Source organism: Phocoena phocoena, chromosome 9, assembly GCF_963924675.1.
Source record: "Phocoena phocoena chromosome 9, mPhoPho1.1, whole genome shotgun sequence".
NCBI lineage: Eukaryota > Metazoa > Chordata > Mammalia > Artiodactyla > Phocoenidae > Phocoena > Phocoena phocoena.
The window spans coordinates 90,386,034-90,410,828 of record NC_089227.1 but is presented as its reverse complement, the minus strand read 5'-3'; the positions used below and the strand labels follow the sequence as shown (position 1 = coordinate 90,410,828).

The following is a 24,795-nucleotide window of genomic DNA, read 5'->3' as shown; positions in this document are numbered from 1 at the left end:
CCCACATGCCGCGGAGCGGTTGGGCCCGTGAGCCATGGTCGCTGGACCTGCGCGTCCGGAGCCTGTGCTCTGCAACGGGAGAGGCCACGACAGTGAGAGGCCCGTGTACCGCAAAAAAAAAAAAAATAATAATAATAATAAAATAAAAAAGAGGGTAATGGGACACTAACAATAGTAAAGAAGAAAGAAAAGTTGTATTCTTTCTTATTTTGGGGAAATGGGCATCATAATTGACCTAATAATTTTTTTCTTTTTTGTTATGTTTGTTTATAACGTGAAAGAGGATTTGGGGCAAAATGTAGAACCTAGGAATTGCGAATGAATATGTTTCTATGAATAACAAATAAGGAAGAAATTGAGTTTCTGCCAATGTCTATAGAAGAATAGCCCCAAGGGACTTTGATTAGGCTGCCTGGAATCACGAAGCTGGGGAGCCAAGATTTTTAAAAATTGCATTAGGTGTTTTGATGCCTAGTTTATAGGTCTTGTTTGGAAAGCTTTATTAGAGTTTGGAGGACCAGGGTTTGTTTGAGTGAGGGTGGGAATAGTTAAATGTCAGTTAAAGACTCAGTTGTACAGGCTCTCAATTTAAAGTCAGGAAACTTGGATTTGAATCTCAGTGTTACCACTATGTGACATTGAGAACTCCTGACCTTTGGTTGTTGGCCACCTTCAAGGTAGAAAAATGAAGGAGGATTAAATTAATTTTGCTTCTGATTCAGATCTGTACTTTGTTGTTTGCATTTCTTTTAATCTGGTTGTAAATTCAGTTGATTTAAATATCATTTCAACTTTATGCATATGTATTTTCGATTAAAGTATAATTTCATGAAATTTGATTAAATTAACCAAAACCAAGAGAAGCTCAGCTGTTTAGACTAAAATGCTATAAATGATGAATTAACATTTGGATCTTAGTTAATTGTGTAAACACTGGTCTTGATAATATAAAATGGAAAAAATGAAAGCCAGTCCTTCTTGTGTACATACTTTTGAACTATTATCTGCTGATGCTGCTGTCAACTGATGGACTGTAATTTGTTATGGAGTTCTACCTTATTTCCAGATTACTCTCTTTGATCCTTTTCTGACACTCTTTTTTAGAGTCAGCCACACGTTACCTCTCTTGGCAAAAATCTGAACAGGTACCTACATCCGCCTTAAACCTTGTATCAGTAAATAGCATTGCTACCCACTAATTGATTCTAACTCGGTCACTATTACCTCTATGCCAGGAAAAGTAACAAAGAAAGGAAATATTAGGGAGATGTAAGGAGGTAATAGAATTACAAAAATTTCTAGTGTTCTTTTGAATCTTCCTCATAATTTCATCCCAAATACTTGGCTTTCTTAACTCACTTTACAAAGTGTCTGGAGGATGAAGGTCTCTCCTCCAAAAAACATGGATTAAATGAAGGCATAAAGTGGTGAGGAAGCTGAAGACCTAACTGTGTTTCCTCATTATACGTTCCTGAAGGCTCAGTTTCTTCACCTGTGAAGTGGGAGGAATGTTGTTTTGAGGGTTAGATGAGATAATGCATTGAAAGGACTTACTTGCCACAGCCGTGGGCATAATGAATTAAAAGGGGACAGGGGGGACCCAGAAAGGACAAGAGCAGACAATTCACAAAAGAACTACCGCTGGCCAATATATGTATGAAAAATATAAACAAAGGCACTCAAATTAAAACAGCTATGAGGAGTCAACGTCGTGTGCCTGTTAAAGATTTACAAAATGGTAATACCTGCTGGCTAGTTTAGACTAAAATTCGTATTCTCATTGTCAGCTGGTGGGAGTGTAAGTTGGTATACTTCACAAAATTATCAATATGTAGTAAAAGCGTTAGAAATCTAGCTCACTCTCTCCACTTCATTCTGGCATCACGTTTTGGGAAGGACACTGGCAAAGGGAAGACCCAGGAGAGTATGCTTAACTTGGTTCAGGGTGGGGAACTTTGTAGTAGGAGGAAGAGTGAAATAACCGGGGTTGCAAAAGAGTATTAATGAGAGAAAGGAGAGAGAACTGACATCTTCCAGCATTAGAAGAGCTGCCATGAAGAAAAGGAAAGTATGTTTTTTTAATTTAATTTTTTATTTTATATTGGAGTATAGTTCATTTACAATGTTGTGTTAGTTTCAGGTGTACAGCAAAGTGATTCATTTATACATACATATGTATCTATTCTTTTCCCATATAGGTTATTACAGAATATTGAGTAGAGTTCCCTGTGCTATACAGTAGGTCCTTGTTGATTATCTATTTTATATATAGTAGTGTGTGTATGTTAATCCAAAACTCCTAATTTATCCCTCCTTGCCAGGTTTCCCCTTTGGTGCCCATAAGTTTGTTTTCAAAGTCTGTAAATCTATTTCTGTTTTGTAAATAAGTTCATTTGTATCATTTTCTTTCTAGATTCCACATATAAGTGATATCATATGATATTTGTCTTTGTCTGACTTACTTCACTTAGTATGATAATCTCTAGATCCATCCATGTTGCTGCAAATGGCATTATTTCATTCTTTTTTATGGCTGAGTAATATTCCATTGTATGTATGTGTGTGTATGTATGTATGTATATATATATATACCACATCTACTTGATCTATTTGTCTGTCGATGGACATTTAGGTTGGTTCCATGTCTTGGCTATTGTAAATAGTGCTGCAATGAACACTGGAAAGAAAAGGGAGGTGTCTTGCTCTCCCCTGTTAGGAAGGTAGAAGTAAGTTCTAGATAGAGAATCCACTGACTCTAACAGTCGATCTTACACTTTGGTGTAATAGATGTCACCTGGAAAACCTGTTAACAAGGTAGATTACTTTTTAAATCCTTGCTCCAAATGCTGATTCAGTAGGTCTGGAGTTAGATTTGGGAACCTGTGATTTTTAACAATCGCCTCAAATAATCATGGTACATACAGATGGTCCACAAACTTAACTTTGACAAATACTGTATTATAAGGAAGAACTTTAACAATCAGAGCTTGGACAACGAACAGGGGAACAGGGTGCCTGGAGAGATGGGCTCAAAGGAAGTGTTTATGAATACGTTGGGTGGCCATCTTTCAAGGATGCTAAAGGGGGGTGCACCTCTGCTTTGGGTAAGAGATTAGGCAAGGAGATCTCCAAGACAGCCTCCAGTTTAAATGTTTTATTTGCAGCTTTCTTAGTATTGAACACAGTTTCGTAAGAAAAAAAAATACCATGTGTAAACAGATTATATATTCTCATTTCTTTAAAGAATCACCTTTGAAGAAAGCCAACCTGTTGGGTTTGGGACCGGATTACCATAACCAGGTGCTACCTGCTGGCTTCTAAACAAAATGCAGGCAGAGTGCTTGGAGGAGGAGTGACTCCATCACTGAAGAGGTGCCTTTCATTCCTTACTCTATTTTAGCAAAGCAAATGTCACGGGTGGAAGTTAAGAGAAGGGAGAAGGGAGAAATCAGTGTGGGCTGAGTAGACAGAGGCGGCTTCGTGGAAATGGGGCTTGAAAGCAGTATTGAAAGATGGGTTAGATTTACATAAGTAGAGTGGGGAAAGGAAACCTTTACAGGCAGGGAGAGGAACATGGGCAAACTCAGAGGCAGGAACAAGCTTTGTACGAGGGAGAAGGGAATCACGAGACAGGCACGAGCACACCAAAGGACATGCGTTGGGTAAGAATGGAAATAAGGACGGATGGGGGTGTGTGTATGTGTCTGTTTTCTCAACTGAGACTCAGAGCGCATGTTATAAATGTCTGTGCTTGTAAAGCATGACCATATTGTCTAAACCAAGACAGATTTGAGGGTGAAAATGGCTGCTGTGAAACCATCACAACGTATGGGGACAGTGCAATAGTCTATTTAAAACCAAAGCCATCCTGCAAATTCAGGACCGCCTGCTGGCAGACATGGATGGACATTTGGGGGCTGATATTGGAAGGCATTGCAAGGAAGGCAGTGACGACATAGAACATGAAGACTGCTGTAGGAGAGTTTGCTCCAAAGTCTCAGGGCTGAACCAGATGACCTTTACAGTTCTTCCTCTTTTATATTCTCCAGTGAGAACATTTAATACTGCAGAATGTCTGTGAATAGATATTTAATGGGATTAAAGGTGTTCCCAAATCAGTGGCAGTCCCCAAGTTAGTAGCTGTTTCTTTTTCTGGTCTGGAGAGAAGAAAGGGATGCAAAAGTCATGAAACTGGAGTAGAAGGATCACTGTTTTCCATCATGATTATGGGGGGGGGGGGACTGAGATAAAATTCCAGCTAGGACCACTTTTGTTTCGTGGTATTTATTTTGATGGACATGTCTTCATTCATTTATTCTACAAGTGTTTATGGGCTGGGTACCCAGTGCCAGAAACTTCAGACCGAGTTGAGAGTGACAGGTGACAGTTAATTATAATTGACAACGTCACGGCTCATAGTGGGTACACTGCTCGTGCCTGTCTCGTGATTGCCTTCTCCCTCGTACAAAGCTTATTCCTGCCTCTGAGTTTGCCCATGTTCCTCTCCCTGCCTGTAAAGGTTTCCTTTCCCCACTCTACTTACGTAAATCTAACCCATCTTTCAATACTGCTTTCAAGCCCCATTTCCACGAAGCCGCCTCTGTCTACTCAACCCACACTGACTTCTCCCTTCTCTTAACTTCCACCCGTGACGTTTGCTTTGCTAAAATAGAGTAAGGAGTGAAAAGCACCTCTTCAGTGACGGAGTCACTCCTCCTCCAACATCACTCATCTGACAACATCACAGGGGGTACACTCTGTAGAAATCATTCTGGTGCGTGGCTAATGGGATATACAAAGATGTGAGCGAAATACGTATTTGTTCCCAAAGAAACTCATGCCTCCCCTGAGAATCCATTGAGTACATACCTTTGCACACCAATTTTTACACTTAAAAGACACTGCTTACGTCGCTATGTAGGGGTACAAACAACCATGGTCATACCTGCCCAGAGACATGTAGACACAGAAAGGCCACATGGGTAGTGGGAAGGAAGGGGACTCTGAGTGAGACAGACTTGAATTTGAAAACCTGTTGTTCCATCTAGTTACTGACTGAATTTTGGGCGTATCATTTCACCTCTTTTTGCCCCCATTTCCTGATTTACTGTATTGTTACTAAGATTGACCTCAGTGATTCTTTTTTATTTATTTTTATTACAAAAAATTTTTTTTAATTTTAACATCTTTAGACCTCAGTGATTCTCATTCCTGGAGGAGCATTGTAGTGTCTTCTGAAGCTTTACTTCAACTTTATTTTTTTAAATGGTTGGTTCCCAGCCTGGATCTACCACATCAGAATCTCTGGGGAGTGGGATCAGGCATGAATATGTTAAAAACAAGCAAACTCTACAGATGACATATGTGCTGTCACACATAGTGGGTAGGGAGCCACTGATCTACTTCACAGAGAGAGTGTCAGAACCAAATGAAGTGGCCTGGTCCCTGCATCTGGTGTATAGTGGCTGTTATGCCATAAATCGTGTACCCCCCAAGTATGCTGAGGTCCTAACCCCCTTGATCCCAGAACGTGACCTTATTTGAAAATTGGGTTGTTGCAGATGTAATGAGTTAAGATGAGGTCATACTGCAGTAGGTGGGACCTCATGTGCTCTGACAAGCGTCCTTATAAGAAGAGGAGAGGATACACAACGGTAGACAGGGAAGAAGGCCACGTAATGATGGAGGCAGAGATTGGAGTGATACAGCTGCAAGCCAAGGATCGTGGGCAATTACCAGAAGCTAAGAGGGAGGCGTGGACAGATTCACCCTCAGAAGTGTGCCAACGCTATGCACACCATGACGACAGGCTTCTAGCCTCTAGGGCTATGAGAGAATTCACATTTCTGTTGCTTTACGCTACCCAGGCTGTGGACCTCGGTTAGGGCAGCCCTAGGAAGCAAAGACAGAAGATATTCTGTTAAGGTGAGTTACCTTACCTGGCCACGCAGATGCCTGCACACGGCTCTCGGATGCACTCACACAGGTACATTCAAATCAGGCTTGATTGAGGATTTCAGTTGAGAGGTACGTGGCTTTCTGGATAAGTGAGCAGACAGACAGGTAGGTGCCGGAAGAGCTAAGAACTGTGGGAATAGAGTAGGTAGAAAGGTGAGGGAGACCGCACAGTTTGGGCAAGAGAGAAAAGGAGCTGTCAGGCTTCGGAATGCTGTTACCAGTTATATCTCCTCTATACTTAAGTGTACTTCTGTCACCTTCTCTTTGTGGGTAGGCTAATGGCTAGCGTTTCGCTTTTGTTATTGTTTTGTTTGTGTGTTTTACTTTACTCTTGTCCTTGTGGGTCACGTTTGGCAAAAATGGCCAAACCCGCCTGTAACCCCTGACCTTAATTCTAAGGTGTCTTCCAATACTGCTCAGCGTTTAACAAATATCGTTTTATTAATTCAATGACTGAACTGCATTAGGGCGGTCAGGTGAGATGGGGAGCGGGGGAGTGGAGAGTGAGGGGCTACTCAGATCCGGCGACAAATAGGTCTGGATAGGAATCCTAGCTCTGCCCTGCTGCCCTGAGTCTCGGGTTGCTCTGTACAATGGTGATGATTATATCTGCTCTTCAGAATTGGCAGGAGGATTAAAGTAGTTGACACATGTTAATATCCTCCCTCCTTCTCTCCTATCCCTGCTTATATTTCAATGTCATTAAGTTGAATGAGCTAATTGGTAGTTTGGTTGGACTTTGGTTTCAACAAGGCCTTCTGTTTGGGATGCCCCGACACTGAGACTCTTACGCTTTCCCTGTCATTTTGCTGCTGTGTGTAAGGTGCATAGTCTCCCTAGGTCATGGGTGGGACCAGCTGAGTGTGACAAATCAAAGTAACTCATTCTGGAAAACATCTCACAGGCTGTGTCTTCTTCCTGATGGGTCAGAAGCCTCATCCTTGTAATTGGGCATCACAGCATCTGCCCGAAAGGATGCTGGCTACGTCCCTGGGTTTTGGAAGAAACTTGTAAGAAGAGTACAAGGGCAGTAGCTCTCTGCCCTATTTGAAGGAAACTTTCAGCTTTCCATTGTTTTAAAAGAGAAAAAAGATGGCGAACCTGGTGACATCCCTGTCTATTTCACCTCTAGAAGATGCGAGCACTGGCCAGTGGCCCATGAAGATGCTGATTTGTGGGCATCTGTGCACTGTGAGCGAGATGAGAGAGTCGGTCCCCAGCACAGGTGGCTGGGGACCTCTGACCGTCTGTGCATTCGGATCTGGTGGGTAGATACCCCAGAGCACCAACATCGGACGCAAGCCTCAGACTGCGCTGGGACCCCCCTCCCGCCCCCCCCCTTGCTGCCCCTGGTCTTCCAGCATGGCAGACTGACGCTCCGCAGCTCCAGATGGTAGCCGGGCTCACAGAGGGAGCTGTGAGTGTGGCAGCAAAGCCCAGAAGCCTAAGCCAGCCTTCCAAGCTGTTTGGGTGCCAGCCGTGAAGATGCCATCTCCGCGGCGCTTCTAAGGCCGCTCTCTCTCTACCAGAGGCGCCTCCCACCACCAAGATATTGAGGAGCTCATGAGTCCAGATGACTCGGGGAGAGCAGAGCCGTCAACAGAAATAGTTTTGAAAAAGCATCTGCTCAGACAGACTCTCTGCTCCTGACCCCCGAGCCAGTGGATGTGAGTGGAGGAAGGGGGTGGGGTGTTTCTGTGCGTGCAAGGGGTGTTGCCCATATGTGTCTGGCCAGATGGTCGGGAATGTCCATGAGATCGTCCAAGTGCACACACAGGACTGGGTCTAGCGTGGGGCAGGCCCTCAGTTAGCCATTGTTATTATGACAGCTGTCGTTATCATTGGAATTATATGGCTTGGAGTGTTATCCGTATGCTTGAGGAGCTTGTCATACTGAACCTGCCCACTTTGTGCACTAGAGAGAGTGATAAGATACGGAGCCCAGGGAGCTTCAGGGCTCTGCCACTCTCTCCTAGGTGACCCGGCATCAGCAGTACCGTTGTCTATTTGCACAGTCTGCTTTCAAAAAAATAAAATCGTGTTCTAGAGAGCACTGAACTCCTGTAAAAGCAATATGGAATATTCTTCCTTAAAAATGGCTTGCGATGGAATAAGTTTAGAAAACACTGAACACGTTTGATGATCTAACATGTATTCTCAGGCTCCAAGAGAGGCATTAGGGATGCAGGATTTGCTCTCTGTTTGCTTGGGGGGAAGGGATGATTGTTGAAAACCCATTATTTTCCCCACAGAGCACCCGTTGTCATCTCGCGAGATCTCAGTATTCAGTGGGAAACTACTTATCCACGCAATGCAGTTTTCCTCTTGTCGGTGTTGGTCAGTAACAATGACCCTTTGGGGTGGTCATTGGGGCAATTTACTCCCACTTAAAGGAAACACAGGTCAGAGAGACTTAATCACTGCGGTGGGGCTTCTTCACTTTTCTGTCTCTTTATGCAGTTCTTTTGCCTTTGTTTTAAACTTTCATTAAGCTGTCTGTCTGTCTGTCTTATTTTATTTTTAGAGCCTGAGCCTCTGAGCATGGTTGTCATCTCTTCTGCAATGATACTTTTAGACTGAGGCTGCATTTGTGTGTTTGTATGTGGGTGTGTGCTTGTGTGGAGTGGGTCTCTTATTTAATATGGGTACGGTTCTGTCACTTAATAGAGATAGTTTGCATGTGATTTAGTGCAGGGTTTACATATTGCCTAGGCAATGCCCAGGTGTACAGAAGGGCTTTCCCTTCTTCCAGTGTCTCTCAGTGCCGGGCACCCAGAACAACAGATTCTAACCAACGTTCTTATCGTTTAGAGGCCCCAGTCTCGACTGAAGCAGTGTTTGCTTTAGCAGTTACCCAGAACTACTGCTGACCCCAAGGTTGATATTGTCTGTTTTTTAGGAGATTTTTCTTGTTGTTTTTCTTACCTCATATGCCAGGCAGATACAGATTGCAGAAGGTAATGTTTTAAAGACAGAAGGAAATGGCAAAGCCTGCTTTGGTGTCTTCATTCGAGGTGGTGTGTGGGCTTTGGAATCAAGTGACCCGGCTTTGAATCCAGGCTCTGGGATTTTCTAGTTGTGTGACGTCCATCTTTGTTTTAACCTCTTTAAGCCTCAGTTTCATATCTGTAAACTGTCGATAATACCAGCTGCTTATGTTTGTTGGAAACTTCAATGAGATAAAGCGTATATAGCAACAAACCACGTGGCCAGTCGCAAGCACTCAATAAAAATTGGTTGCTCGGGTCATTCCTCTTGAGAAAAAGTGGTTCCAGAGGATGGTCAGAAACTGAAACCCAACAGGCAGTGCCAGGGTAGTAACTTTGGAGGACCTTGTAATCATCCCCCTTTCTCTCACTGAATAAAAGAGAGGGTGGAACAACCAGCCCAGCTGTGCCCCTTCTCCATTCTCTCCATCTCTTCTAGTGCACATCACTTTCTAACCTTTAAAAAAAAATCACTTCCTTACTTGCCTGTCTGTGTCCCTCTCAGAACATAAACTCCATTTAGCTCGGGACTCTGCCTGTCTTGTGCCCTCCTGGGTCCTCAGTACTGAGAACACTGACTACATTGAGTAGTTACCCTGCCCTTTTCCACAGAATGAATGAATGAGTTCAGCGATGTGATTCTTGAAAGACGCACACACAGACACCTGTCACCGGATCAACCCTGCCACTTAAGTATCATTACACTTAGAATCCAGGGCGTTTGAATTTCTGCCGTATTTTTAAGGCTCTTCACAGGGAGATTCCACATTCACTACTACAGGCTATTGAGGGGTTGTAAGTCCTGTTTAGCCTGTGTCGTGCCCTTCTTATTTGATTCTCATGGAGGATAGAGACTACTGTTGACCATTCTTGGCACAGGTGGTCATGGTAGGGTTGTCATAAGTCCATCCCCTTGGGGCTGTCATGAGACTAGATCATCTAAAGCAGTCTTGCCGAACATCATGGTTACCTAGCTTTCTCGGTCCTGCTCCCCAAATCTGTCATTAGTAAAATGAGAGGAAAGTAGTAAGATGTAATAGAAGGAGATGGCTTGGAGTCAGAAAGACCTAGGTTCTACTCCTGGCCAGTCTGTCTTGGGCAAGTTGCTCAATCTCATAGGGTCTCAGCTCCTTATCTATAAAGCAGGTGAGTGGTACCCACTTTGCATGGCTGAAGTGAGCTGTGTCTCTAGAGCACATAATGTATATATTATACTGCTAGCCTCCTGGTAAATATTCTGTCTGTGGTAATGATATCCTCATTGAAAAATGGCACCAGTAGTTGTATGTATGTGGGTGAAAACCACACGCCCAATTGGAGATACAGCGTTGGGTGAGCTGTGATTGAAATGGTGGTCTTCTTGGGCCAGACTGGCTGAAAGACTTTGATTAATTGCGTCATCAACAGCTTGGGATGTTGGAAATGGCAGCAAAAGGATAGGTAATTTACCATGGTTTGATATGGCTTCTTAAGTAGACACAATCTTCCAGATTAAAGCAAATGTCTCTAAATCATTGCTTAGAGATCTTAAGCTGTGAACTTTAAAAAACCAACTTTATCTGTTTCCACAAAGTAAACTCATAATGTGAACATATTAGGATTCATGCTGCAAGTAAGATGGCATAGATGGTGCTATCACACTAGCAAGTAATAAAAGGCAAACTTTGGTTGGTGTTTTCTAGTTTACGTTAAGCTTCAGATCTCTGCTATGCCCTTGATATACTACCTTGGAACTAGACAATTAAGACAATGTTGAGACATCATTTCCTGTCGTCTCTATTGTGACTTCTGTGATATGACCAGCCCATCCTCACTCATACCTATCTGCTGGAAAATTGGGAGTACACATGTGTTCGTTGTGTGTGTAGGGCTCTAATTGTGTGAATATCTACTTATTAGTGCCTGTATACTTGTAATCATACTTATGTACATTTTTTGTACATATGGAAACACTTCAGTTAACCTACAGTCAGATACATGGCAGCTTTGATCTGAGATAACTTTGAAGAAACTATAAACATTGAACAGGGAGCAGCCATAGAAGCAGCTGAAAAGAACCAAAGCAGGAAGATAGCACACGATAACGTTAACGCTGTTGACCGGCCACGGTCAGAACCCGCTGACACCAAAGCTGAGAAGCACAGAGGAAACAAATGGGAAAAAAGAAATGAGGAAATAGGGCATGTGCTTGGGTAAAATGAGAACCAGCGGTGGGAAATAGAATTATGGATTTCTGAAGATTTCTTGAGGTTCATTAGTCTGAAATCCTTTATTAATGCATCGTGGCCATGCAGGAGCGGGCAGAAGGAATGCCTAACCGGGGCGGCAATCTTGGACCAGTCAATGAGGGGCACTCGCAGCTTCTCACATCCTGGCTCTGGAGGCAGCCGTGTGTTAGTATCCTTCCATTAAACTTGTACCAGCCGATACAGATTTAGCAGGCCATTCATCCTTTTCATAAGTAACAGCTGCAATGTATACTTGGTTTATGTCTCAATAACTGTACCTGAACTTTATGTAGAGGTACAAAAGATAGTAGCTGTGTACACCAGTTACCCAATCAAGTTCCAAGAGGTAGACATGTCCTAAGAGTCCTGTGGTAGTTTTCTATTGAAGCCCATTAGAGAAGCCTTGCACCTATCGCTTTCTTCTCATTTAAAAAATGTACTATCTTCTCATTTAAAAAATGTACTAAAGTCACTGATATAAGCCACTTTCGATTCGCTCTTAAAGAGAATGATTTGGTACGAATCTCAGTGTAAGGGTAAACTACTGAGATACAGGCATGCACCTTTTTTCCCCTCTTAAAATGAACCCGTGCCATTCTGACCACCACTTCTTCCAACCCTGATCCAGTGGTCAAAACACAGTGAGGTGTCGTCCTTTATAACCAGCCATCAACTTAGCTTTGAACTAACACGATAGCTACTAATTTGGTTCTTACTGAATTGTTTCTCCCGTGAGCCCTGATGGGCGAGGTTCCCACGTGTTGTTCTGGTTCTCATATTCAGCTCACAAAGTCCTTTCCCTTCCCGTAGCTTTCTGCTCTAGGATTTTGCTTTTTGTTCTCTTCAAATGAAAAATATAAAATGTACTGGCTGTCGGGGAAATAGAAAGCTTTTATTCGTGTCCAAACAATGACGAACAGTGGCACTTTTCTCCTTCTCTCTGTGTCTCTAGGGAAGTTGTGGAGTAGACCCTTCTGTGCCTTAGCGCCAGAGGATCCTGCCTACCCCAGATACATGGGCACATCTGTGGTTCCTCAGGGGAGGTGTCTCTGGAAGCATAAACACTTCATATGCAAAGTGCTTCAGATAATGTGTTCCTTAGAACAGAGCAAACTAAGCTGTTTGAAGAGCAGGTTAAGTGAGTTTTATTGCAGTACTTCGGAGACAGTCCCGAGAGTGCGGTAGGTGTAGTCAGCTGGCGTACACACAACCAGCGAGCTGACCGTGGAGTAGGAGTGAAGCCGTGCTTGGCTATATCAGTTATTCTCCTGAAAGACATGAGGCCCAGGTGTGAGAAGTCTGTGTTCACCTTTCCGGAGACCTGCGTATGATGGAAAGAGGGCCGTGCTCTGTCCGTGCATCACTCTTGCTTCTCTGCCTTAGCCCTCTGTTCCATTCTCATCACTCCAATTCAGGCGCTCGTTGCCTAATATGTGAATTTCCACTGTGAACTCTCATTACTTAATATCTTTTTTAAAATTGAAGTATAGTTGGTTTACAATGTCGTGTTAGTTTCAGGTGCACAGCAAAGTGATTCAGTTATATATATATATTCTTTTTCAGTCTTTTCCATTACAGGTTATTATAAGATATTGAATATTGTTCCCTGTGCTATACAGTAGGCTCTTGTTGTTCATTACTTAATCCCTGTGTGACCTGGCCTGCCATCGTGGTCTGGCCTCATCTCCGCCTAGATCACTCCACTCCAGTGACCCTGGCTCCTGGTCACTCTGCAAACATCCCACAGTCCTCATGCCTCTGGGCTGTGCACCTGCTGTTCCCTTTGCCCGAAGTGCTTTCCCCCCAGATAACTACATGGCCAACTCCCTCACTTCCTCCTGGTGTTTCTTCTTTTTTTTTTTTTTAAAGTATTGCTTTGTAGCTCAGTTTTTTGGGTTTTTTTTTTTTGTTTTTTTTTGTTTTTTAATTTATTTTCCTGGCCATGCCATGCAGCATGCGGGATCTTAGTTCCCCAACCAGGGAACGAACCTGCACCCCTGCGCTGGAAGCGTGGAGTCTTAACCACTGGACCGCCAGGGAAGTCCCCCTCCTGGTGTTTCTTAAAATGTATCTTCTCAGTGAGAGCTTTCCTGGCCAACCTGTCCCAACTTCAGCTCTCCGCTGCCCCTGATACCCCCCAGCCCCCGTTCTCGCTTTAATTGTTCTCTTTAGCACTTATTTCTATCAGCGTATTATGTATCACACTTACCTATCTTGTTTATTGTCTGTCTCTCCCAGGAGAATGTAAGCTCCATGAGATAAAAACAAAAATTTTTTCAATGTTTTATTCACTCCTGTATCCCCAGTGCCTGGGACAGTGAGCGGCACTTAGTAGGTGCTCAGTATTTATTGGTTGACCTAATTAATATATCAATCGTCTCATTTCCTCTTGTCTTCCTCCTCCTGCTTTCAGACAGTGCTGCATCCTGCCACCAGATTAAATTATTATTTTTGGCCACATGAGTCTCAAAAATTATTAGTGCCCCATTGACTATTAGGTTCAAATTTGTATTTCTCACTCGAGATTTAAGGGCTTTAGCAATCTTTTCCCAATCCACCTTTCTAGCCTAACCTGCATCGCCCAGCTGGGACTTTTCTTTGGGAAGGCTGGCTTGCGTGCTGGCCCCAATCCTTTGCAGCCCCACAACTTGCTACCCAAGTAGATATTCCAGTCTTACTAGCCTACAGACGTAGGTGGGATCACATGAGCTTCAGTAATGCAGACTTCCTGTTCTTAACTCCACCCATTTATGTAAGACCTCAGCCTTTTGCAAGATAGCCTTCCCATCCGATATCTCTGGAATTCCCCCAAAGACATCACATTTGTGGTCACAGAAATTGTTTAGCTTTTTTTGTGAAGCCTCTACCCTGTTTTCCCTCTAGTATTTATGAAGGTCTTCTGTCCCTCAAACTCCTATAGAATGCCTCTTTCTCTCTTCTTTTGGGATTGCCTATCCTGAAAATGCCTGTGTCCTAGGGGGGTTTTGTCTCAATTCCAAAGCCACCAGTTTTCCAGACTGGGGTTGGGCTGGGGGCTTACACTGAGGAGAAAGCCCTAGTCTGCAAGCCCTTTCACCTCTCCTCCCTCCCTCCCTCCCTCCCTCCTCCCTCCTCCCTCCCTCCTCCCTTCCTCCCTCTCTCTCCTCCCTCCTCCCTCCCTCCCTCTCTCCTCCTTCCCTCCCTCCATCTTCCCTCCTCCCTCCCTCTCTCCTCCCTCCTCCCTCCCTCCCTCCCTCCCTCTCTCCTCCCTCCTCTCTTCCTCCTCCCTCTCTCCTCCCTCCTCCCTCTCTCCTCCCTCCTCCCTCCCTCCCTCCCCCTCTCCTCCCTCCCTCCTCCCTCCCTCTCTCCTCCCTCCTCCCTCCCTCCCTCCATCCCTCTCTCCTCCCTCTCTCCTCCCTCCCTCTCTCCTCCCTCCCTCCCTGCCAGAATATCTCTTGATCTCCTAATATGTGTCAGGCAGTGTTCCTGGTGTTGGATTAGGGCAGAATGGAAATACAGAGGAATCTCCATCTTCTTGTAACTCTATACTTTGTAACCCAGGTCCTCTCAGGAAAAGTTCTGCTTTGCCGTTTCCCTTTGAGACCCTCGTGACCCACAGCCAGTGTTCCCCACTCCCCACCCTCCTCCACCTGACCCCCCGACCAGGCACACAGAGAGGCCTCCACACTCCACCGTTAAGCATGGTGCCCAGTGACTCATGCAGATGGATGCCTGTGGGCCCCTGGCTCAGCGCCCCATCGGACACGCAAAAGCCCGCTCTGTTCCTTTTAGGAGGCATCAGTGCCTACTATGTAAAGAGACTGGATCCTCTCCCTGCTGGAGTGGCTTCAGTTTTCAAATATTACCTCCTTTCAAGGCCCAGTTCAACACTTTGCTGTCTTTGGTGTTACGTCCTTTGTACTGAGTCAGCCGCTGGGGCTTCACCCTGCTCTCGATTGCAGCTTTTACTGTCTGAGCTGTTCGTTCAGCACTCAGCCGTGCACGGTCTTCTCTTGTTAGTGACCTTTTCTTTCAAGTCCTCCGTGTCGCCTCAAGTGGCGCGCCAGCTTCTCCCAGGAAGGACAGAAGCTTCTTCCTCTTTATTTCCTGCACAGCACTCAGAATGCTGACATTGTTCCAGCTACATGCGAAGTTCGCACGTGGGACATCTCAGGCCATCCTGATTCCCGGGAGCTGGCGTGTGCAGATTTAGGCGCGTCGGTGTGTATTTGCGTGTTGCGGAGTGTTTTCGTTACTTGTCTACGTGACCCCCTTCCCAGCCCCTCAACCTCCGGTTGCTCCCTCCTCCGGTTGCTTTCGTATATGCTGAGGTACTTCTGGCATCATTGGTATCTAAGGTGGCGACGCTGTGGGGATATCCCAGAGGGATCCGGCCCTCCCCGAGCCCTGTCCAGAGGACACGTGGCACAAACACCTGGGGCCCTGACAGATCAAGGCCTTGACTCCGGCAGCAGTACCCAGGCTGAGGGTTTCACACAGAGTGAGGACTCCCTGTAGGAGACCCTCTCCACCCCGCCCCCCTGACGTCAGGCATCTCTGTTCCCTGGTCTGGGCTCTTGAAATCCTGCCGTCTCGGAGAGACTTACGCAGCAAGGAGCCACGGTAGGGGCGCGCTGGCACGTCAGCTAGCCACCCTCTTGGTTTGTCCAAAACGGCCTGTATTCTATTTGAGGAAAAGAGGCGCTGGTGTGAGTGGCGATGGAGCCTGTGCTTTGGCCCTGAAACCACATGAATGGAACTTCCAGATAATCTCAGTCTTCTTTTTCCCTAACACCAATTTACAGGTTGCATCCTAGACACCCCAGGGGAGTAGAACTTGCCGAGCATGCTTGTCGTTTCTTCTAATTGGGTTTTTAAATAAATCAAAGAACCGTTGTTTTCACTTAGCTAGGATTATACAGCAGCAGTGTTCTTGTTCGTGTTGCCCGTAGGGGCAATCCCCACTGAAAGGACGCTGAATTCCTGACACTCTGAAGGCTTAGGAAGCTTCCTTCCCTGCACTTTACCGAGCAGTCCCTTCACCCCACCCTCGGAGAGGAAGAAAAGGGTAGCCTTGCCCGGGCCCAGTTGCCCCGCCTCCCCCTCCCGTCACTGTGCCCCTGTAGGCCGAGCTCTGCGTCCAGAAGGGAGGATAAGATTCTTCTCGTCGCACTTGCTGTCTCTCCTCTGCCTGACTCCCAGCGCTCAGTTTCTATTTCTCACCATGATTCTTCTGACGTGGGAAAGGCGAGGGGGCTGAGAATTACTGGGAAGAAGACAGCTGGGGGAGCCTGAGCTGGGAAACTCATCCCACCAGCCTCACGCAGCCCCCTTTTCCTGACTTTTCACCACTCGGCGCTCCATCCTGTCCTCCCCCTAGTGCCTTCTGTGACCCTTCCCCACTCCCAGGATGGTTGGGTTCCTGCCTGGAGCCCCTTCCCTGGCCATGCATCCTTTTGTCGCTGTGGCCTTATGATAAGGGCGGGGCTGATGGAAGCAGTGCTTCCTTGCACTGGGTCTGTGAGCCCATGTCTGGGAACTCTGTGTGCAGTGAGATGCTGCCAGGCCAGTACTTCTGTGTGGCCAGCGGCAGCCTCTGGCCCTGAGGTCTCCTGAGACAGGAGGCCAAGAAAGGGTTGCCATGTCGGCTCCGGAGACTAAATATTTCCTCCTACTTCTCCGCTTCTGATCACTGGTGATTAAACCTGTGTGTGTGTGTGTGTGTGTGTGTGTGTGTGTGTGTGTGTGTGTGTGTTGGGGAGAGGGTGGTGTCCTTAAGAATACAGTGGGAGAGGTGGGGTCAGAGGCAGGATTACTTGACCATCTTCAGGGAAAAATGAGATTTGGTGTGTGCTTATTGGGAAGGGGCTCAGCCAGCCTTGCTGTACATGCTTCTTGGGGTCAAACTTCAGACTATTAGGGGTGGCATTCAATTTAAGTTTCCTTGGGCAGCAAGGAGGCTTTGACCTGTCAGAAATCATAAACCTGTGAAACTAGGTTTCCCTTTCTTTCTCCTACCCTTTCCTTCCCTTCGTCTCTTCTTTCCGTCTCTATCAAACGTCGTTAACTACTACCAGATATCATCGCTACTTAGCAGAAGTCACATCTCTTGTTCAAAGGAAGAACATATAGTTTGCTTGGTGGTACATATGGATCAGGGACTTATGACCAAAGGAAGTGGGTAGGTGGGATAGGATTAGATATTAAACTGTTTCTCAGGGACAATTATATACTTTCTACCACTGCTTGCCTCTGGTCCTTTTGTCCCCGCTCCAGCTTGCATCCCCAGAGCCAGTGGTCTAAAGCTGTGACAGTTTTACTTCCATACTTGATATGAGCTGAAGTTTGGTGAGGAACTGTCACCGCTTGGAATGCCAAAAGTGCCCACAGCATGGGAAACGTATAGGGCCAAGTCAGAACTTTGAGTGTGTTCTCTTACAATCACCGTTAGGTCTGCTGGTTAGGTTACGCCCACCATCCTAAAGCATAGCATATCATTCATTGTGTCATTATTATATAAGTAAATTATGATCAGAGTATAATGGGATATAATCTATGTTATAGCCTATGTTGTCTTAGTTTTCACAGATGTGCCCCCTCCACTAGTTTTTACAGATGTGACACACACACACACACACACACACACACACACACACACACAATTACAAATTAATGGATTTCCTTTGACAAAATCAGGAAACCCTTAGTAAGGACACTGAGGTTACTTGATATTTGAAGCAGTAAGCCGAATTGGCCTTTAAATTCATTGATGAGAGTGAATTATTAAACTTTTATGATGTGAATTTTTAAGCATGTTTGGGTCCCAGGCCATATTTATTTTTAAAATTGGATCTTTGTGCCAGGTTCCATAACAGCTGTGTCCCGATATGAAGAATAACAACTAAGCCGCTGACTTCATTTTAATGACTTTTCCTGCTTTATCATTTTTCACAGTGAAGGAAGTATTGACTTAAGAGTTTTTAAAGAAAAAGTGAGTAGTTACAGTATTGAGAATGTCTAGATTCCTGTGTTTTATCTTTATATTTAGTTTAAATCTTGCAAATAAAAATTGGAACATAACCAAGCATTAACTGAGCAGTTTCTGCCCAGAAGCTTATTATCCGGCTACTTCAAATAACTTTAACTAATTAAAGCATAGTCATAAACCAAGAAGTCAGCAGTTGAGACTTCTGATTCATTGGAGCAGTTCTCGTCAGTTGAGAAACTAAAATTCATGTATTTTTCTACTATGGAAAAAGACCTGAGGCCTTCATTCAGAATTTATTCACTTAATTTTGCATGTGATTATAGACCTTAATTGTCTGATTTATCAGATGAGAAGCTGTTTAGAAGCTGTCATTTTAGAAATTGGGGGCAACTAAAGTCAGGTACAATAACGCTGAAAGACTATCTAGCCTGATAGAAAGACAGGAAGCAGAAAAATGACTGTTCTTTGTAGTAAAACACATCATGTTGTAGTGATTATAAAGAAAAATTCAGATTATGGTTTTATATATTCTGCCTCAGAAGGCATAGAAGCATGCCTTATGAGGGCCTTTTAAAATTTAACATTGTTTAAATAAAATTAGTTTTATAACATAAAGCACTTTTCTTCATATATTATCATCTGTAGAACACTGCACTTGAATTGTTACACATGAATGATATCGGTGTAGATACATCTCACCCTAGGAAGCTGAGAGAGGACAGTCTTATGCCACAGGTTCTCAAACTCGTCCAGGCAAGATCCCTATTCAAAGGAGGTTCCGACTTGGAATCCAGATGGAGAACAAGGCAAGGAAGGGGTATTCTGGCTTTGACGAGTGCACATTTGTCCCTTCCCACTATCTCCGGTGACTCCGTAGGAGCCTCAAGGAGCCCTTGGAGCTCTGCAGGCCCCAATGCAGAGCACACGGTCAGGCACAAGGCTAGACCAGGGCAGGAGTTACTGGTAAGGAAGGAGGTTTTTCAGGCGGCCTTAAATAAGCCCATCAGTGGTTGCCACCATGAGAGTGTTGCTTTGCTTGCATGCAGTGAAATCTACTAGGGGTTTAGCGGATAATGGGTAGAATGAAATCAACTCCTGAGCGTCACTATAACTCACTCAGGAGCCCCGTGCATTTGCTGCGGGTGGTGCTAAAGCAGTGATCCCCACCAGGAGATCCGGAACAAACAGGAGAGCAACAATAGTTTGCTCCTTATGGGCACTTAGCTCACGAAAATATTTGCAAACGTAGAATTTTATTACTGTTGCCTTGAGCGATGCTGCCGTTGCTGGTGCTGCTACTAGTACTTGTCACTCTTCTTACGCGGGCCTCTCACTGTTGTGGCTTCTCCCGCTGCGGAGCACAGGCTCCGGACGCGCAGGCCCAGCGGCCATGGCTCACGGGCGCAGCTGCTCCGCAGCATGTGGGATCCTCCCAGACCCAGGCATGAACCCGTGTCCCCTGCATCGGCAGGCGGACTCTCAACCACTGCAGCACCAGGGAAGCCCTTGTCACTCTTCTTGTTCTCCCTCCCCATCTCCCGCCCCTTCCCCTTCCTCTCCACCTCCCGCCGCTTTCTTTTTAGTAGTAGAGCCAAGGCACTTTTCAATAGTGTAGCTAGGTGCTTGGGTTTCCCTTATCCTCCTTTTTGGCAAAATCAATTGATTGCCAAGCTTACGTAAGGTTACCGACCATGTTCTTTCCTCAGGCAGAGGAAAGCCACGAGTGACGAAAGCGTTTGCAAGCAGGGTACCTAAACCTTAGTCAGTGGGTATCAAGACGATGCGTGTCGTTGCTGCGGTACTGACTGCAGCGTTCTGGATGCTTGGCTGGTGGCTCGTGGCACTGTGGAGACTCCGTGTTGAATGGGTAGAACCACCAAGGAGGCGGGCGGCTACAGTTTCTTTCCTGATTCTGCGCCTTCCAAGGTGCTGGTTTGCAGTCCTTCCAGACTCCTTGGTAGCAGCCACACCTCCATTTTTGGCTTCAAAATCCTATCTCAGTAGGGGAAGCTGAGTCTTGTGTCTTTCTTAAGGACAGGGACTTCGGGCCTTTCACACTCGGATGCTTTGATGGGCTGGGTCACAGACTGGCTTTGTTATAATAAGTTTCTTTCAGTGCTCAAACCCTCAAATTATTCCTGCAGATCCGCCTTTTAGACTGTTCTCCATAGAGAGACCTGAGCATTTGTGGCTCAGATTTTTACAGCGCACTGTCAGCATTGAATTGAGATTTCCACCCCTTTCTCTCTCTCCCTGCTGCTTGTTTTTTATTGTTAGAAAAAAGATCAACCTCAGAGAATATTTTTATTGTGAATTTTAACTGGTACTGACTGTCAGGGAGGCCAAACTGTGCCTGCTTTTAAGCAGGAGCCTGCTATCAGACTAATTGGCCCTGCTGTGCTCTAATTATATGACCTTGGACACATCCCTTGCTGGGCCTGTTTTCTCATCTGTAAAATGGTAGTAAGAATAGTATCTATTTCTTAAGGTGGTGAGGATGGAATGAGTTACTCTCTGTGAGGTGCTTACAAGAATACCTGGCACATAGGAAGTGCTAAATTCATCTTAGCTGCTTTTGCTGTTACTGGGCTGCTGCTGCTATGATGATGGTGATGGTGATGGTGATAAGGATGGTGACTCGTAAAAGTTAAATTCGTCTTCTTACTTTCCAGATTTGGGCAGAAACCAAGTAGCTTTGTATAGATTTGTGCTGGGAATAAAAGTCCAAGGGGATGGCCCCTTGAAATGTAGATTGTTTGGCTGTAGGGAAACCATGCTTGTTTTGAACCTAGACCCTACCCCTTAACTATTAGAGTAAATGTGAAAAAAAAAATAGGATAATAATGCCTACAATGTTAGGTTATGAAACTAAGAAAAAAACAGAATAAAGAGCTTGGTTCATAGTATATACTCAGCATACAGCAGCTAGTATAATTCTGTTTTAAAGAGAAAATCTTAGGCCACCCTCAGTCACGGATATGAAGTTACTTGGTAGGTCAGAGTACTATTGCGGAAGTTTGTCCGATTATTGACTGTTTATGATGAAGTTTTAAATTGGTTTACGTTTGCCTCATTTATGTATACTCTCTTTACTACCAGGGAGCTCTTCAGAACAGACGGTTAACATTTCTTCTTGTCTTTTGAATTGTCTGTTGTAGAAATCAGCTCTCAGGAGGAAGTGTGCGGTCTGCAAGATCGTCGTCCACACCGCCTGCATCGAACAGCTAGAAAAGGTGAGACAGCGCCACCTGCTGCAATTTTTGCTACCCTGCCAGTGTTTGGACTTCAAAGACCAGGTGTCAGTTTCCATTTTCAACTTTTTGAAAACAATGCTCTTTTAAAAACCTGGAAGTCCAACATTATCACCAGATTAATAATGAAAGGATGGAAGGACAATGCTTAAGTTTCATTCACTGTATTGTTTGCTGAGGTATTACTTGATATCATTTTATGTTGACTCTCAGGAAAAGGAATAATAAGGTTAGAGAGAAAAGCCTCACGTGTACTCATTTTTTTCACAATAACAAATGTTGTTATTCACCCATGGGATTTTCCACAAGATGTTTCGTATTAAAGAAAAAAAATTCCATAGCTCTTTAAAATCATTGTTTAGACATGTCTGACCTTTGTAAGTTTACTTCTTCCTAAATTGGCTGCAAGGGCGAGAGCCCGGCCAGAAGCTGAGTTCCTTGCTCTGAGCAGCGGTCCTGCTTACACAGCATTAATGTGTGGGAGGGGCTGGAAGTGACATTCCGGTGGTGTCTTTCCTCCAGAGGAGGTGGATTCTGCAGAGTCCATTTATCTGTCATCGGGGCCAAGGGAGAGGCTCCAGTAGTGAGCTCTCTGCTGTCCTCTTCCTTCCATGCCTCCTGCCCCTTTTCCACGTGGGATTCTCTGTGCATTATGTATCTTGAGCCGCCATGTGTAAATGTATTGAAATATTTTAGTCCCCGGGGATATTCATTTAGTTTTACGGACACAGTATCAATTGTTGCCAAGTGATATTTTGTGGGAATGACTAGGAATATTTTACAATAATTTTTTTTTTTTTTTTGCTGTCCCAACTCCATTTACTCATTTCCTACTTCATTTCTACACTCCTTTCACCTTATCAAGTAGCTAAAGAAGATGTAAATGTATAGGGAGACCTCCGCATCTAAAAGTAAGGGAGTGCTGAATGCTTGAAGAGTAATTTCGTGCATTTTTGTGAATCATCTTCGTCATATTAAAAATGTCTCAAGTTTATATTTTCCTACTTTTAAAATCTAAAACACAGCTGGATGATTTCAGCTGCCATATAGTTTTCTTCTGCCTCTTTATTATCTCAGTTTCTCAAATTTATGGCATAAGAGCATTACTGTCTAACTTTGATTTCGTCAGTGAGACTGAAGAGTCATGGACTGGAGATAACAGGACCGCTTGGGATTATCTAAGGTGATGATTTCAAAAGACTAAGAATAGTGTAAGACTATGGTTTTTCTTTTTTTCTGTAGTCTCAATATCTGTCACTGTTGGTTTTTTCAGGTAACTCATTCTAGTCGGGTGCTTATCTCTAATATAATACACTGTTCTTTTTAAATGACAGATTAATTTCCGATGCAAACCAACATTTCGAGAAGGGGGCTCAAGATCACCGAGAGAAGTAAGTATATCAGAGCTCTAGTTCAGATACCACCTTTCATTTCCCATTGATTCATTGGATTCATAGATATTCAGTAGGGATTAAAAAAAAATGAAGTCCATCTCCCTCTATTCCACATCAGTTTCTTTTCGATACATCAACAAATACGATCAATAAAATCCACAAGTCTCTTCAGTGTGTGTCTACTGCCCTTTCTTCTTCTCACAGAATGTATTGGGGAGCTAAGGTCTTATTGAATGGAACTAGAGAGTAGGGGGAGGAGGAGGTGGTAGAATTGAAAAGATAAGAAAGAAATAGCATTTTATTGACTTCTGGTCCATTTTAATTCCTGGAAGAGGTGGCAACTAAACTGAGACCCAAAGGGATGATCTAAGTGAAGGGCGGGGTTTAGCTAGGAGGTGAGTGACAGCCTTTGAGACAGAACACAGGCACACAGGCACAAAAGTGAGAGGATATATGAGGAAGGCGTGAGACCTGAGACATAAGCAGAGCTAGACCAGGAAGGCCCTTGTTAGCAAGGCTGCAAGTGGAATGTCTCATCATCATAGTAATTAGAGGGGGCATTAAACTGTTATAAGCAGAATATATTATTCTGGCTACAGTGTGGAGGGAATGCCATATAATTCAAGCAATATTGGAAGCATGGAGAAAAAAATTGAGGAGCTGTTCTCCTAATCTAGGCAAGAGATAACGGTGATCTGAACTAAGAGTAATACTGAGATGGAGAAAATTGGAGAATATGAATTTGAAGGAAACAGAATTGACAGGAGATAGTAATTGATTGGATTTTGGACACAAAGACAGGGGAGCTCGGAATAAACAAGGGTTCTTCTCTGAGAAAGCAATTAGATGTTGGCAAATGAGTTGCCCTGAGGATGGGGTAGGGAAATAATGAGTTCAGTTGTAGCACTCTCAAGTTTGAGGTGTCCTGAGGCCCCAACTGGGAATGCCCAACAGAAAGCTGAGTGGGTAGACGAGCTTGGAGCTTATGAGGAAGATTGGGCGCTAGAGGTTAGACATTGGTGAATTGTCAGCATATCGAGATAGTAATTAAAGCTATGAGAATAGATGAATGAGTGGAATAGGAATAGAAGACGTCTGAATACAGAGGTGTTAATGACAGTTAATGAAAAAAGACACTGTGAAGAAGAATGATCTCGTCATTACTGAGTAATACAAGGAGATTGGGAGAAACCATGGAGAGAGAATAGGCTGGCGGTGGAGGTTTGGAGAGAGATGAAAATATCAAGAGTTGTCCCTGTCAACTGTCCTCTCCCACTGTGCTCGTCTATTATGTCAGCAAGAGGAAAGTTATGGGTCATATGTAGGGTGAGGAAATCTAAGAAAAATGATAGGGTTGTTTTACCCTCCATGTCACCCAGTTGCACTATAGCAATGGTCAGGAGATAACTCAGTGACAGCTCAGATGAAGGAGAAATTTTATTTAGGACCATAGAAGCAGCCGCTTTGAGTTTTTAAGATGGACTGTATGAATTTCTAACCAGGGAATCCATATGTCTATCTTTGGTTCCCTGTCCTTTAATCTCTCTTTTTCTCTCTGGATAGATAATTGTAATTGTATGTCCAATTTTCTAATGCAAGGATTTTTTTGGGTGTGTTTTCAGCAGCTGTTATTATTTCTCTTCCATGAAGCCAGACCCTTTATAAGTGTTCTCAGCGCCTTCCCTTGTCTTCATATCAAGGACTTGCTATTTCTTCCATTCCTACATTTTCAACTTCCCACCTTCCTTCTAGATTATTTCCATCATCATAAACATGCTCTGACAGCTACCATCTTAAAAAACCAAACAAACAAAAATAGTCCTTCACCACCAACTGTGTCTTAACTTGCGGCTCTCATTCTCAGCATTGTGTTCAGTGCTAACTTCCAGAAAGTGTTAACTACGTTCATTGTTGCCAGCGTGTCCCCTCCTAGGCATTTTAACCCGTTCTGATCTGGTTTTTACTCTACCTGTTCACTGAAATTGCTTTTTTAATGTTGCCAGTATCTCC

The 24,795-nt window shown here is 44.3% G+C and overlaps 1 protein-coding gene across 2 annotated transcripts in view; it reads left to right on the top strand.

The window, feature by feature from the left end:
- DGKI (diacylglycerol kinase iota) overlaps positions 1 to 24,795 on the top strand; it is a 461,776-nt gene that overhangs the window by 179,443 nt on the left and 257,538 nt on the right. For both annotated transcript variants that reach the window (XM_065884368.1, XM_065884366.1), the window contains exons 4-5: positions 21,299 to 21,373; positions 22,726 to 22,782. In XM_065884368.1, the coding sequence (XP_065740440.1) occupies positions 21,299 to 21,373; positions 22,726 to 22,782 (132 nt within the window). The remainder of the gene's footprint in view (positions 1 to 21,298; positions 21,374 to 22,725; positions 22,783 to 24,795) is intronic.